Source organism: Dasypus novemcinctus, chromosome 21, assembly GCF_030445035.2.
Source record: "Dasypus novemcinctus isolate mDasNov1 chromosome 21, mDasNov1.1.hap2, whole genome shotgun sequence".
NCBI classification, from domain to species: domain Eukaryota; kingdom Metazoa; phylum Chordata; class Mammalia; order Cingulata; family Dasypodidae; genus Dasypus; species Dasypus novemcinctus.
Genome location: NC_080693.1, coordinates 25,896,885 through 25,912,419, shown reverse-complemented (window position 1 = coordinate 25,912,419; position 15,535 = coordinate 25,896,885). Strand labels below are relative to the sequence as shown.

The 15,535-nt window shown below is 48.7% G+C and overlaps 1 protein-coding gene across 1 annotated transcript in view; it reads left to right on the top strand.

Annotated features, from left to right (window-relative positions):
• The window catches only part of PELP1 (proline, glutamate and leucine rich protein 1), a 30,229-nt gene extending 24,673 nt beyond the window's left edge, over nt 1-5,556 (top strand). Inside the window, exons 6-17 of the mRNA XM_058283656.1 lie at nt 58-117; nt 395-545; nt 733-862; nt 989-1,076; nt 1,646-1,734; nt 1,816-1,932; nt 2,025-2,172; nt 2,299-2,458; nt 3,396-3,451; nt 3,577-3,783; nt 3,885-5,312; nt 5,408-5,556. Coding sequence (XP_058139639.1) covers nt 58-117; nt 395-545; nt 733-862; nt 989-1,076; nt 1,646-1,734; nt 1,816-1,932; nt 2,025-2,172; nt 2,299-2,458; nt 3,396-3,451; nt 3,577-3,783; nt 3,885-5,312; nt 5,408-5,500 — 2,727 coding nt within the window. The 3' untranslated portion in view covers nt 5,501-5,556. The remainder of the gene's footprint in view (nt 1-57; nt 118-394; nt 546-732; nt 863-988; nt 1,077-1,645; nt 1,735-1,815; nt 1,933-2,024; nt 2,173-2,298; nt 2,459-3,395; nt 3,452-3,576; nt 3,784-3,884; nt 5,313-5,407) is intronic.
• Nucleotides 5,557-15,535: the final 9,979 nt, after the last annotated feature.

Genomic DNA, 15,535 nt, shown 5'->3' with positions numbered 1-15,535 from the left:
CATCTCTGGCCCTTAGAGTTACTTACCAGCCTCTGCCTTTCTTTGCCTCCAATCCAGGGCAAGCTGGCCTCGTTTTTCCTGTCTCGGGTGGATGCCTTGAGCCCTCAGCTCCAGCAGGTGACGGGAAGGGAAGGATATGGAAAGCGGGGCTGTTCCTTACCATCATTCTTTGTTTTTCTGTTACTGCTCTTGGACCGTATTCCCACTTCCCACCCTGTTAACACATTAAACTCTCTACTTGTTCCTGCCCGTGTCCTGTCTTTTTGCCCCTTTCCGTGTTTCCTTCAGTGCCCTCTCTCTTGTATCTCCATCTTTCTGGGCATTGGTGGGGTGGGGAGATTCTGTGGCTGAGCTGGATTTCCATCTGACCAGGTGTCTGATCCTCCTTCTGCAGCTGGCCTGTGAGTGTTATTCCAGGCTGCCCTCCTTAGGGGCTGGCTTTTCCCAGGGCCTGAAGCACACGGAGAGCTGGGAGCAGGAGCTCCACAGCCTGCTGGCCTCGCTGCACAGCCTGCTGGGGACCCTGTACGAGGGAGCAGAGGCAGGTAGGGACCGTGGCTGGGAGTCAACAGGAGAGTGGTTGGGGAACTTAGAAGGACGGTGGGCCAGAAAGGCAGGGCAGTTGGTTTCCAGGCAGCACTGATTAGAACGTGGGCTGGGCCGTCCACCACAGTGAGAAAAGGCTGGGAAGGGAGAAGGGCAGGTGTCGAAGGTGGTCGTGTTTCTGCTCAGCTCCTGTGCAGTATGAGGGCCCTGGAGTGGAGGTGCTCTTCTCCCCCTCAGAAGACGGTGATGCCCACGCCCTCCTCCAGCTTCGCCAGAGGTTTTCCGGCCTGGCCCGCTGCCTGGGGCTCATGCTCAGGTGTGTGGGAGCAGTGGAGGGAGCGAGGGGCCAGAGTGGGGGCTCCATCCTGAGGCAGGAGTGGAGGGGGTGGAGTCATGCCGGAAGCCTGTGCTGAGGGTCTCCCTGCTCTGATTCTCTCTTTAGCTCTGAGTTTGGGGCTCCTGTGTCCGTCCCTGTGCAGGAAATCCTGGATGTCATCTGCCGGACACTTAGTGTCACTGGCAAGAATATAGTAAGTAGAGTTTGCCCTCTGCTCAGGGCCTTGCTCAGCTGGCCAGGAAAGCACTGTAGGACTTTGAAGTCCTCCAAACAGTGTCTTCCCCGAAGCCACCCTGGACAGCTTCTTGCTTTGATCCAGCCAGTGCTGTATTCCCTTTCCTCCCCCAGCACACGTGACGCTCGCGTTCAGGATGGGTTTTCTCACATATGTGGACACACTTGTAGCAAACCCTCCCCTGACCTTCCTTCCAGGGCCTGGTTTTTAAAATTATTATTACAATTTCTTTTCTGTTCTTATTTTTTTATTTGCTGTTTTATTTTGTTCTTGCAGGGTCTGCTTTAAAAGATGGAAGTTTGATTTTGTTAAGAGAATTGGGGTGTGGGAGGTGGTGCCCCTTACATTTATTTATTTTTTATTTATTTAATTTATTTTAATTTTTATCTTTTTCCTTTTTTCTAGTGTGCCCCTTACATTTACATCTCCATGTAGCTAGTCATACCCGGTTGCTCTGTCTGTGTGTCTGACTCTTTCGTCTCTCACTTTCCTTCTCCACTCCTTTTTTTTGCCAATCGTTTTGCCAGAGCTTGCTTGGAGATGGACCCCTGCGGTTGCTGCTGCTGCCTTCCGTCCATCTGGAAGCCTTGGACCTGCTCTCTGCCCTCATCCTGGCGTGAGTGTGATGGGCAGGGGCTGGCGCAGGGGCCGGGGCACGCGGGAGGGGAGGGCTTGCCATTCTGTCTCTACCCTCCAGGTGTGGAAGCCGGCTCTTGCGATTTGGGGGCCTGATTAGCCGCCTGCTCCCCCAGGTCCTCAATGCCTGGAGTGTGGGTAGGGACACCCTTTCCCCTGGCCAGGAGAGGCCCTACAGGTGACCACCCAGGAGGGGACTGACGCGGAAGGGCGGGGGAGGAGCCAGCTGGAGGCTCTTCCTCGTGACTTGCCTTTCTGCTCACCCTGCAGCACCATACGGACCAAGGTGTATGCCGTGTTAGAGCTGTGGGTGCAGGTGTGCGGAGCCTCGGCGGGAGTGCTCCAGGGGGGAGCCTCGGCAGAGGCCCTGCTGACCCACCTGCTCAGTGACATCTCCCCTGCGGCAGATGCCCTGAAGGTGAGTGAGGCCTCCTGCTGTCCCAGGGCTCAGCCTGTATCCTCAGGCCAAATTTGCCTCCTCACCAGCCCTCTCTCTCCCCTCTGGCCCGCCTTCCTGTTGTGATTTGTTTCCTTCCACGGCCAGCTGCGCAGCCCCCGGGGGAGCCCTGATGGGGGCCTACAAACCGGGAAGCCCAGCGCCCCCAAGAAGCTCAAGCTGGATGTGGGGGAGGCTATGACCCCACCCATCCACCGGAAAGGGGATAGCAACGCCAACAGCGACGTGTGTGCAGCTGCGCTGAGAGGTGGGTGAGGGCCGGGCCCTGGGCCCCAAGGCTCTGGGTGCCTTGGGCCACAGCCCCGAACCATTGGGTGAAGTGGAGTGGGTGAACTGCAGCGCCACTAAAGGTGAAGCGGAGTGGGTGAACTGCAGCGCCACTAAGGGTGAAGTGGAGTGGGTGAACTGCAGCGCCACTAAGGGTGAAGTGGAGTGGGTGAACTGCAGCGCCACTAAGGGTGAAGTGGAGTGGGTGAACTGCAGCGCCACTAAGGGTGAAGTGGAGTGGGTGAACTGCAGCGCCACTAAGGGTGAAGTGGAGTGGGTGAACTGCAGCGCCACTAAGGGTAAAGTGGAGTGGGTGAACTGCAGAGCCGGCTGAGGGCCGCAGGCCAGGCCTGAAGGAGCCAGGCATTGACCAAGGCATTTCCCAGGGCTGCAGGCTGACTCTTAAATGCTGCTCTTTGTTTGGGGGTTTTGGTAGTTTACTCTGCCCCCCCCCCAAGGTCTCTTTTATCTCATTTAGTCAGCTTTTTGTATGTGTGTATCTACTCTGTATGCCAGCTACTTTTCTAGGCACTTGGGGAAAAGAATCCCTGCCATGTGAGCTTACGTTCTCCCCAGGGCAGGTTGCCCAGTGGAGCTTCCTGCTTCCAGCACTCTCTTATCTGTAAGCAGCAGCTTCTAGTCAAACACCGTGACTTTCCATTCCATATATTTAACTTTCTGCCAGCCCTCCCCAAATCTCTAGGCATTTATAATGTTTTCTAACCGCATCTCAAATGTCAGCAGTTTCATGTATAGAGGCACTTTCATGATCTCTGCTGTGTAGTCGACAGCACAGGCTCGGGCTCCCCGACTTGCCGAGCCAGGCAGCAGCAGAGCCAGGTGCTCACCCTGGGCTGTGAGGCTCCGCACGAGCCCCCGTCCTGCACATGGCCTCTCACACCTTTCTCCTGCCCCAGGCCTCAGCCGCACCATCCTCATGTGTGGGCCTCTCATCAAGGAGGAGACTCACAGGGTTAGTGGAGCCTGGCGCGGGGAGGCTGGGGAGGGGGCTCCCAGAGGTGGGCCTGGGTGGGAGAGGCCTGGAGAACGCTCGGTGGCCTTGGCATTGTGTCTAGGTGTGCTCCGTGTCCTTTGTAGAGACTGCATGACCTGGTCCTCCCTCTGGTCATGGGTGTCCAGCAGAGCGAGGTCCTGGGGAGCTCTCCGTATACCAGCTCCCGCTGCCGCCGTGAGCTCTACCGCCTGCTGCTGGCACTGCTGTTGGCGCCTTCTCCTCGCTGCCCTCCCCCTCTCGCCTGTGCCCTGCAGGCCTTCTCCCTCGGCCAGCGAGAAGACAGCCTCGAGGTATGCGCTGCCCATGCCTGCACTGTCGTCTCTGGTGCTTGTAGCTCCTCTGGGCTGGGGAGCCCCGTATTCCTGATGCTTGCCCTTTCCTCCTTCCTCAGGTCTCTTCTTTCTGCTCAGAAGCACTTGTGACCTGTGCTGCTCTGACCCACCCCCGGGTCCCACCCCTGCAGTCCATGGGCACCTGCCCCACGCCTGCCCCAGTGCCCCCTCCTGAGGCCCCTTCTCCGTTCAGGGCCCCACCCTTCCATCCCCCGGGCCCCATGCCCTCCATAGGCCCCCTGCCCTCGGTGGGCACCCTGCCCTCGGCGGGCCCGCTGCCCTCAGCACGCCCTGGACCTCCAGCCACAGCCAACCACCTAGGCCTCTCCGTCCCAGGCCTGGTGTCTGTACCGCCCCGGCTCCTTCCTGGCCCTGAGAACCACCGGGCAGGCTCAAATGAGGACCCTGCCCTTGCCCCTGGTGGCACTCCCCCACCTCCTATACCCCCAGAAGAGACGTTTGGGGGAAGAGTTCCCAGACCAGCCTTTGTCCACTACGATAAGGAGGAGGCGTCCGATGTGGAGATCTCCTTGGAGAGCGACTCTGATGACAGTGTGGTGATCGTGCCCGAAGGGCTGCCACCCCTGCCTCCCCCGCCGCCATCAGACGCCACACCTCCCCCTGTGACCCCTGCTGGGCCACCCACAGCCTCCCCTCCTGTGCCAGCCAAGGAGGAGCCCGAAGAGCTCCCCGCACCCCCAGGGCCTCTCCCACCACCCCCGCCCCCTCCTGTTCCCGGTCCTGTGACACTCCCACCACCCCAGTTGGTCCCTGAAGGGACGCCTGGTGGGGGAGGACCCCCGGCCCTAGAAGAAGATTTGACAGTCATTAATATCAACAGCAGTGATGAGGAGGAGGAGGAGGAGGAAGAAGAGGAGGAAGAAGAGGAAGAAGAGGAGGAGGAGGAGGAGGAGGATTTTGAGGAAGAAGAAGAGGATGAAGAAGAGTATTTTGAAGAGGAAGAAGAGGAAGAAGAGTTTGAGGAGGAATTTGAGGAGGAGGAAGGAGAGTTAGAGGAAGAAGAGGAGGAAGAGGAGGAGGAGGAGGAGGAAGAAGAGTTGGAGGAGGTAGAGGAGTTGGAGTTTGGCTCGGCAGGAGGAGAGGTAGAAGAAGCTGGGCCTCCGCCCCCGGCCCTGCCCGCAGCGCTGCCCTCCTCAGAGTCCCCCAAGGCACAGCCGGAGCCGGAGGTGGAGCCAGGGCTGCTGCTGGAGGTGGAGGAGCCGGAGGCCGAGGAGGAGCCTGGGGCCGAGGCCGCCCCCACTCTGGCCCCCGAGGTCCTCCCCTCCCAGGGGGAGGCGGACGGGGAAGGGGGAAGCCCCATGGCAGGGCCACCCCCTCAGGAGCTGGTCGAGGAGGAGCCCCCTGCCCCCCCAGCCCTGCTGGAAGAGGGGGCTGAGGGCGGGGGAGACAAGGCACCGCCTCCCCCAGAGGCGCCGGCTGAAGAGGAGACCGAGACGGAGGCACAGGCGGCAGCTCTGGAGGGGAAGGTGAGAATTGCGTGGGAGGCAGCTCTGCCCCCAGCCTGACCCACTCTTCTGTGTCTGTGGTGACTGTTGGAGCCTCACGTCTTTCTCCCTGACAGGAACAGGATGACACAGCTGCCATGCTGGCTGACTTCATCGATTGCCCTCCTGATGATGAGAAGCCGCCATCTGCTCCTGAGCTCGAGTCCTAGCCCTCTCCTGCCCACCCCCACTCCTCGTTTCCAATAAAGTTAAGTCCTTAACTATCTACTGCTGCTTCTGCCTTTTGCCCAGCCAGAAGTTCAAGTGTCTGCCAGGGTTTCCAAGGTATCCATTGTTTTTCCAGGTATCTTCACAGCTGCCCTGTTATCTCCATTGTTCAGAGGAGGAGCCAGTGACTTTTAGGGGCAGTGGGACCTGTCCTGTGTTTGAGCAAGTCAGTGTGAGGATTTTACAGTTCTTCCCCTCTGCTTCTGCTGATGCTAATTATGTGCTGGGTTGCTGTGTGGTTAATACAAGGAGTTCTAAAATGTTGCCCCGCTTTCAAGTTTGTGACCCAGGTGTGAGAAATGTGTGGAAAGTGTACGCATGGATTATGTATCCTGGTAAGTGAGCTAGTGTTTTTAAAAAAACACTCATACCGCCCCCCCCACGCCCTTGGTCTATAAGAACAAGCTGAGCGAGTGTGATTGAAGTTTAAAAAATTGTGAAGAGGTGTAGCATTTAGGCACTAAATTCTGTGAAACTTGAACCTTGGTCACCCCAAATTAAAGGGGCATCCATAGTGGGTTTGGGGATGCTTTCCGTTCTGGGGCTGGTCCTTCCAGTGATGGCACCTCCCCAGCAGGAGTGTGATAGGCTCATCCTGGGCCTTCCCACTTGAGATTTGGAAATTTCCCAGGCTGTTTTGGCTCCTTTCAGCACGTACAGTAGTTCTAGGCCTTGCTGGAATTCGCATATGTAAGCATGAAACTGTGGAGTATATGAGAGGGACCAAGGTGTGTGGACTTGAGGTAGATGCCCTGTGGTTTATTCACTCAGTTTTTATTGAAGTGAGCCGAACAGGGATTTATTCCCGCTCAGTGTGCCCTGAAGGGCTTTTCTGAGAAGGCAGCGTTTGAGCTAATTTTTGAAAACTTCAAAAGGGGCTAAAAAACAACTTTTTCTCCTAACTTGTTATTTTGAAACATGTTAAACCTACTGTAAGAAAAGTACAATTAACCTTTGCCTAGATTCGCCAGTTATTAGTATTTTGCCGTGTTCGCTTTTATCTCTTATCACTGTGCTTTTTTTTTTTTTTTTAGGAGGCACTGGGAATTGAACCCAGGACCTCATACATGGGAAGCAGGTGCTCAAGCACTGAGCTACACCTGCTCCCCTTATCACTACGCTTTTATCTACATACAAACATTTGCACCTACATAGATACTTCTGTGTATGTATATGTGTATGTATGTCAGTCTCTATATCCACATTTCATGTGTGGAACCACATGAAAGTATCATGGCCCTTCACCCCTAAATTCTTCATCATTATCTCTTAAGAATAAGGATGTTCTTCTAATCACAATACCATAATCAAACCTAAGAAAAATGACATATTAAATAACTATTATTCAAATAATGTTGTATATATATGGCAATATCCTAATTTTCCTATTTATTGCTAATTTTTTTTTTTAATAGCTGTTTGTTTTTCCTCTGATTCAAGTTCAAGAGGAGTATGTTTTTTTTAGGTGGAGAAGGTTATTTAAAGCTTAAGGATCATTGCCAGAACAAAGGTGAAGAAGTGTGAAAACTCCTGAAATAGTGATTTTCAAAAAGGGATAGAATTTGATTTCTGGAAGCTGTAGAGGTAATGTTGACATTGATCAGAAGTTTTTCTAAATTGTATTCTGAATGGATAATATATTCACATAGTTCCAAATCAAAGATTTGTTGAGTCTTCTCACCTGTGTACTCTAGGTTCTCCACCCATTTCCTGTCTACAGGCAGCCAGTTTTACCAGTATTTATTCCAGAGATTTTGTGTGCATTTACAAGCAGATTTTTATCATATTTTTTCTCCTCTTCTTACACAAATGGTAGTATATTATACACACTATATTGTACAGGTTTTCACTTAATATCCTGGGGATTTACTCATTCAAGGAATAGTTATTGAGTACCAATTATGTACTAAAGCACTTTTCTCGTTTATGTATATTTTTAAAATAATTATAGGCTCACAGCAAAGATAATAGAGAGCTGTCCCGTGTACCCTTCACCCTGTATCCTCCAGTGGTTGGTTACCTCCTACATGGTCCTAGTACAATGTCAAAATCAGGACTTGGGCATTGGTGCAGTGATAAGCACTGTTTTATAGGCTGGAGAGAGTGCAGGGAACAAAAATCCCTGCCCTGCTGCCCTGTCCTTATGGAATTTATATTCTAGATCGATTGGGTAGGGCAAGGTGGTAGAAAATAAACAAGATAGACAAAATATATTTTGTGTTAGGTGGTGATGAGCACTATAGGAAAATAAATTCAGGGGAATAAGTTTGGGTATGTGTTATTTCAACATTTAGTTAGGGAAATTTTCAAACATTTAGAGAATTTGAAAGACGCAGAGAACACTCATTATCCATGACCTAGATTCTACAGAGAACATTTTACTACATTTGTATGTTTGTACAATGGTAAGTAGGATGGCCAAGGACGATCACACAGAGAAGGTGGTATTTGAATAAAGACATGCAGGGAAGTGGACTTGGCCCAGTGGTTAGGGCATCCGTCTACCACATGGGAGGTCCACGGTTCAAACCCCGGGCCTCCTTGACCCATGTGCAGCAGGCCCACATGCAGTGCTGATGTGTGCAAGGTGTGCCATGCCACACAGGGGTGTCCCTTGCGTTGGGGAGCCCCACTCACAAGAGTGTGCCCCGTAAGGAGAGCTGCCCAGTGCAAAAAAAGCTCAGCCTGCCCAGGGATGGTGCAGCACAGAAAGCTGATGCAGCAAGATGATGCAACAAAAAGAAACACAGATTCCTGTGCCACTGACAACAACAGAAGCGGACAAAGAAGAACACGCAGCAAATGGACACAGAACAACAACGGGTGGGGAAGCGAGGAGAAGGAGAGAGATAAAAAAAAAAAAAGACCTTCAGGAGTTGAGTGAGAGCAATGCAGGTTTCTGCGGAAATTGTTTTTTAGGCAGAGGGCACAGCAAATACAAAGGTCCTGAAACAGGAGCATGCTTGGGGTTCAAGGGAAGCAGGGAGGTTGATAACAGGATGAGTTCAGAGCAATAGAGTAGGAGTAAGAAATGGGATGGAGCAACGTAGGGCTTAGGGCTCTGACATTGGAGAGTTTTGAGTCAAGATTCAGCTTTGACCTAATGTGATAAATATATTAACAGGATGGGTCTGACTGCTCTGTTGGGGAGTTGACTGAAGGGGAGTGGGGGTGGTAGAGACCAGCCAGAACGCCAATTCCCCTTCGTGAAATGATGCCTCGACCAAGGTTACGGATAAGTGGTTGGATTTCAGATATTTTTTGAAGGTAGAATTGCCAGAATTTGGTAACTATTCATTTCAGTTTATACATAGCTTTTTTTTTTTTTTCACAGCTCCTTGGAATTTAATTATATCATAATTTAACCATTCCCTGATCAGTGGACACTTAGGTTCATTCCAATCCTTAACTGCCACAAAGCAAACATGTATACATGTATAGAAATGGCATATATATGTCATTTTGCACGAGTGAAAAATCTATGGAATAAATTTTGTAAGTTGAATTGCTGAATTCCTTTCTTAGAGGTTCTACCAATTTTTGTACCTACCAGGAATAAATGTTTTCCCAGACTCTAACCCAAGAGTGTTAACAAACTGCGGAACTTTGCTATTATGTTAGGTAGAAAATGGTACATCAGTGCATTTTAATTTTTATTTCTCTTATGAGAGGTCTAAGATCTCTTTGAATTTCCTTTTATGGGAAATACCCATGCCCTTTAAGTTGTTGAAGTTTTTTTGTCTGTTTCATGGCTCTTTATATTTTGGAAAATTAACCCTTTGCAATTTTTTTTTCCCAGCTTGTTTTTGTCTTTTGAGTGCTCTGGTGGTTTGTGCCATACTGAAAATTTTTATTTTTCTTTACTTGAATTTATCACTCTTTTAAAGCTCTGGACTTCCCCCCCCCCCCCAGGTGCTCCCTTGTCTCTGCCCTTTGTGTCCACTTGTTGTCTCTGCGTCTTCTTTAGGAGGCACTGGAAACCAAACCTGGGACCTCCTGTGTGGGTGGCAGGTGCCCAACCACTTAAGCCACATCCACTGCCTGCTCTTTGTGTCTGCTCATTGTGTCTGCTCATTTGTCAACTCATTGTGTCAGCTTGTCTTCTTTAGGAGGCACCAGGAACCTAAGCCGGGACTGGGAATATGGGAGGCAGTTGCCCAACTGTGTGAGCCATATCTGCTCCCCTAAAGCTCTGGATTTTGAGGCATATTTTCAAAAGCCTTCACTGTCTGAAATTATTAGAAGATTCACACATTTTTTTCCTAGTATTTTTATGATACCATACTTTTATAATGCTAGTACTTTTATGGTTTTATATTTTACATTTAAATCTTTCATCCACTTGGAATTTATCTGAGTGTAAGATATAAAGTTGGTACAGATCCAACTTTACTATTTTATCCACATGTCACTTATTAAATAATTAGTCTTCTCCTGATTTGGATTGCCATGTTTATTATATTCTAAATTCCTATGTGTACTTTGATCTGTTTTTTGACGTGGTGTTCTATTCCATTGATCTGCCTGTGCACATTTACTTATTGTGGCTTTATGATAAGTTCCAATATTTGGTAGGAATATTGGGTTATTAAGGTATATTGTGGGTTGACTTAGGGGAAAAATAACAGGTAGGAGCCAGAATGGATCCACAATTCAGAACAGGGCCTATCTAGCCTTCTGGTTTCTGGGTTGATAGTTGGGGAAATGTGGACAGCATATTGTTTGACTTTAGCAAGCACTTCAACAGTTTCACAATGTGCTTGTGCCAGGTTAGAGGATGTTGGTGGAATGTTAGGAAAATTAATTAAATTATTCAAGGGATACCAGATCAGAGTTACTTGGGGAGGTTTCTTACAGTGTGCATAAGACCTTTTATATATCTGTCTTCCTCAAAATCACTCTAGCTTGAATGTAGATCTGTTTATTAAATTTGCATGGGACACAAAGTTGGAATTCTGGTGTGTATTTGGAATGACAAGGATTTTAAAACATTGCATGGTGGGACTTCATCGGGATTGGAATGTGAGTCTGTGTTTGCATCCCTCAAGCGATTATATAGGTTCAGGAAGGAGGGGAAGATGTGGATTAGCAGAAAGCGGGATTCAGAGATGGGTGTAGGACTTAAGAGAGCCTTTCTGTTCTAGGTTGTGAAAGTGAAGGGAGAGGCACGGGATGGGGTTGGACAGGTTTGTAGGGGTCAGGTGGTGGAGGGCCTTGAGAGCTGTTTAGGAATTTGGACTTTGTTCTGTAGGAGTTCAGGCTTCCTTCTCTAGTAGTAGAGATTCATTTTTGGTTTATCCTTGAGGAGAGATGTGATCAGCTGTGGCAGGCTTGGAGGAGAACTGGAGCCCGAAAGGCCAGTGAGGGAATGCGCACTGGTCTAGGTGAGGCATGCTGAGGTCTGACTTGGGGCAGAAGCTCCGGATGGGGCTGGGAGGTCGGGCTGCCCTGGTGCGGAAGGGAGCCCTCACCCCGCTGTCCCAGGCGCGCCTGCTTCAGTCCCAGGGAGCCTCACCACAGGCTGATGGGGCTCACTTGGGAGCAGTCTCCCGGTCTCTGCTTTTCCCCAGGAAGAGCTGCCAGGCCTTTGGTCTTCTGTTGTCACTACCAGTATGCTGTGCCAGTGTCCTTAGTGCTTATAGTCCCTGAGAGTTGGGGTTATGGGAGAATAGATAGCTGAGACTGTAGCTAATCCCCCAGATGTGGGGCCTATAGCCAAGGCAGGAGTAGTTTTGGGGTGGGGAAAGGGAGAGGAAGAGTGATTTAAACAAGCATTTGTTGAATGCTTCTGGTGCACAAAGTAGGGTACCTGGCTCTGGGGGATAATGTCTTAAGACTATTCTCTAAAGGAATGTCACAAGCTGGTAATCAGTATAGAAGGTTTTGAGTACACATGCTGTAGGACAGCTCAGTGTCTAGCAAGCTGCTGGATATGTGGGCTGTGGAGCTCAGGAGAGGGTTCAGGGCTGGAGAGAGATTTTGGAGAGGACACATCACTCAGGGAATATGACTGGAGTGAAAGAAGTGGGCTCAGGTGGAACCCAGACAACATCCTCATTTTAAGGCCAAGAGGAGCCCTTAAAGCAGAGTGATGATGGGGAGCAGATATGGCTCAGTGGTTGAATGCCTGCTTCCCTTGTACAAGGTCCTGAGTTCAATCCCTGGTACCTCCAAGGGAAAAAAAAAAGCAGCAGAGTGTAGAGAATTGGGAAAGGGTGGTGCCCGGGAGCTAAAAGAGCTTCAGAAAGGAGGGAGAGAACATCAGTGCCGTTGAGAACTGTCTACTAGATTTGTCAGATCTGGGACCTCTGGGAGAACAGTTGCAGAATGGTGGTGAAAGTAGAGCCCGTGGGGCAGTTGGGAGGTGGGGAAGGGGAAGAGCAAGCTTCTGCACGTGACGGGCAGGAAAGGAGGTGGTGCTGCGAGTGCAGGCTGCTAAGGTAGCCGTGATGCCGCCAGCCTTGCTCCGCTCCTGATGTGCTCTCTGAATGGCATCCAGCTGCCAAGGAGGGACCAGTCCTCACCCTCTCATCTGGTTCCCGTCCTACCCTCCAAGGAGAGGCAGACTCCCAGGTAGGTGTCCAGCTTCTGGATCCTAACAGGCTTTGTGTGCACATCTGCTTGTGAGTTCGCCCTACAAGGGTTTTCCCTTCAGAGAGGCTGCACCTGGCCATCCTAAGTCCCCCATGCTGTCTCTCCCGCTATTAACTCTTTACCCTGCCTTTCTCCCGTTTTATAGCACTTACCTGATACATATTGCTTAAAACCAGTTTCTTTAGAGTTTGTCTCCTCCCAGGAGAATGTAAGCTCCATGAAGGCAGAGACTTTGTTTACAGCCCTGGTACCTAGTAGGGGCTTAGTAACCACTGAATAAGTAAAAGAAGGAACTAATGAGTGAAGGAATAACTGGGGGAATCCTGTCTGGGCCCTGGGAGGTATCACAAACATGGGTAATTTTGGTCCCTCTCCGGTCCTTTGAGTTGAAAGTGGGGCTTCTCAGGGTGATCAGGTGGGGACCTGATTATCTTGTGAGAGGACCCTAAATACCATTATTTGTTAGATTATCTCTCTTGGTCATGAGTGGCTTTCCCCCAAATACCTCTTGTTTTTACTTCTTGTTTAGAAGGTCTAACCCTGACTGCTGGCATTAAGGAAGCTTGGGTGGATTGGGGGCAGGACATCCCATTCTTCACCTTGTTTTCAGCATAGAATTGTACCCTCACTTTCAGCTGTGCCTGGTATCCTTAGAAAGTAAACTTCTAGTTTCTCCCCAGGGTTGGACAGCTTGGGGAAGAGATCTGGAGATAAAACCACCATCTAGGAGTTTTCAGCTAATCCTCCAGTGTCCACTCTTACCCTGCACCTACAGGCTTAGAGGTACCTGATGTCTCCAATTTCTGAGCCTTTTTAAGATTCTGTGTCAGGAATTGACTTGCTTCTTGAAGATTTTATATAACCCCAGCTCGTCCCCACTCCATAGATTTAGTTTTCATCTATCCATTCTATTAAGGCAGTTCTCCCCTGACTGCTTCCCAGGATACAAAATTTGTTGACATCAGTCATCTATGGTTGTTGCCTCTCCCACTGTCTTTGATCTTATGGGCTTATATCTTTTTTAAAAATTCCTTTACTGCCATTAGGGTTGGGTTTTGGGAAGGAGTGGAGATAAGGGGGTGTACAATCCTTTTTTTATCAGAAGTCCCTGCAATATCTTTTTGGACTGAGAATTGGTACTCTCATCCCGGTTACAAAGACAAGCTTTCTCGGGCAAGGTGTGGAGTGAGTCTGTCATCTTGGAAATAAAAAATGGCAGATGCCAAATTTTTTTGTGTTTATGTATTATGTGCTGTATGTTTGAGGAAAACTGAAGGGCTGTCTACACAACCTATTCTTTACTCCATCTTTGAGCCCCACTCTTCTTAGTCACTGAAGAGAGGTGCACTGGTGAAGAAAACTTCCAGTTCATGGGCTCCCTCTCTTCCATCTTCATGGGTCGTAGATGAGAGCACTCACACCAGGATGGGCTTCAAGTAGGGGCTAGAAGCACCAAGATATATAGCTTTCCTGCATTTGAAGTGTGGTGGTGTCTACACGGAGAACAAGGCCAAGATGAAAGGAGAGAGCTCTAGAACCCTCCCTCCAGCTTAGGAGGGGCTCCCTAGTCAGCTCCTTTGGACGTAGTCATTCTTCTGTAGAAGAATGGAATGGGATGCCAACAAGGGATCTTCTGTACAGTAAACCCAAAGGAGCCATCATAAATTAGTCGCAGAGATACTCCAGTCAACTCAAGCTGCTGTGTTTTTTCCTCCCAGTCCCTGAGTAGAAAACCCAAGATGTGTGACTGTGTTAGAAATGCACCTGGCATAAAGGGTGCACCTTCTTTCTCACAGGTGTTTTAGGTAATTACATTTTTCAGATGTCATTAAATGTTTGACCTGCTGTATTCTTGTCGTCAGGCTCGTCTCTGTTAACACACTCTGTCTTCAATTAGAACATTTTTAAGAGTTTTCCTTTTTAAAATCTTGCCTTTTCAAGTCTATGATCTAGGTTACTTACATTCCATCTGAGTTTGTTTCCAAAATTTCCAAAATCACACATTTAGAATGTCACAGATGGGTTTGGATGAGCCAAGTTTCTTATTTTGTCCTTGACTTTTAAATCCACACCCTACATTAAGTCCTGAGAGAACCAACTGAAGTGAAAAATCTAATTCCATGTAAACTGTTTGAAAGATAAAGTACTATTTTTCAAATGACACCCTATCACTTGGAATTTTACTAGAAAACTTTCCAGTTGCCACCTCTTCTCAAGTTTTGAGGTTTCCAAAACAAACTCCCTTTCCAAGTCCCTGATCTAAGTCTCTCAGTTATTTTGTTCTCTTAATACTTTCTAGCTTCTTATATTATTCCTTCCAAATGATCAAAATCCCAGTAATTTCACTCTGAGAACATCCATAGTTTGAGCCCTTAAGTACAAATATTACAAAGAATCCTTGCTTTCAATGGCTTATATTATGTCCTCAGGATAACTGAAATATATGCTATATGTGTATGTACACAGGTATCCATTAGATAGGGGGAAAAAGTGTTAAGTGGTTTAGCCATTCCATTCCAAGATAAAATTAGGAAGACAAAACCAAACTAAAGTTTCCCCACTTGAGGTATTCTTTGCTTTATGCTATTTAATCTCTATTTCTATAAACACAAATATGCTAATGCTTGTTGTTTTACCTAGTCTGACTACTATTCCTTTAAAATTATTCAGGTTTTTTTCTATAAGACAGGCCTGTTTGCCTTCCATATTCCTTGCCTCTATGGTCCTGTGGTTTCTGTGGAACATTTTTTTTTCTATAAGGACTGGGCTCGCTCCTGCCTCCGGGCCTTCTCCTTTTCCCTGCCCTTGGTTTCTTCATGTCTGTTTGTTACCTACATTTGGGTAATGAGTCATCCCAAAACTTAGTGGCTTAAAACGTTAACAATTTGTATTAACTTTTATGGTTCTTGGGGTTGACTGGACTCAGCTTAGTGGTTCGCATGTGAGGAATCTTGTGGTTGTAGTCAGACAGTGGCTGAGGCTGGAGCCATTTCGACGGCTTCCTCACATAAATGTCTGGTGGCTGGTTTTGACGGTTGACTGGGGTTTTAAGTTACGGTGGTTGGCTGCAGCATCTGTGCATGGTCTGTACATGTGGCCTGGGTTTCCTCTAATAGCATGGCATCTGGATTTCAAGAAATGAAAGACAGAGAAATGGAAAATTCACAAATATGTGGAAATTAACATTCTCATAACAAATCAATGGGTTAGAGAGGAAATCACAAGGGAAATTGGGAAATATCTTGAGAGGTGAATGAAATGAAGAGACAACATACCCAAATGTATGGGATGTAGCAAAGGCAGTGCTGAGAGGAAAATTTATAACTAAATGTTTACATTATATTTTGAATCAGAGACCTAACCTAAAAACTGAAAGAACTAGA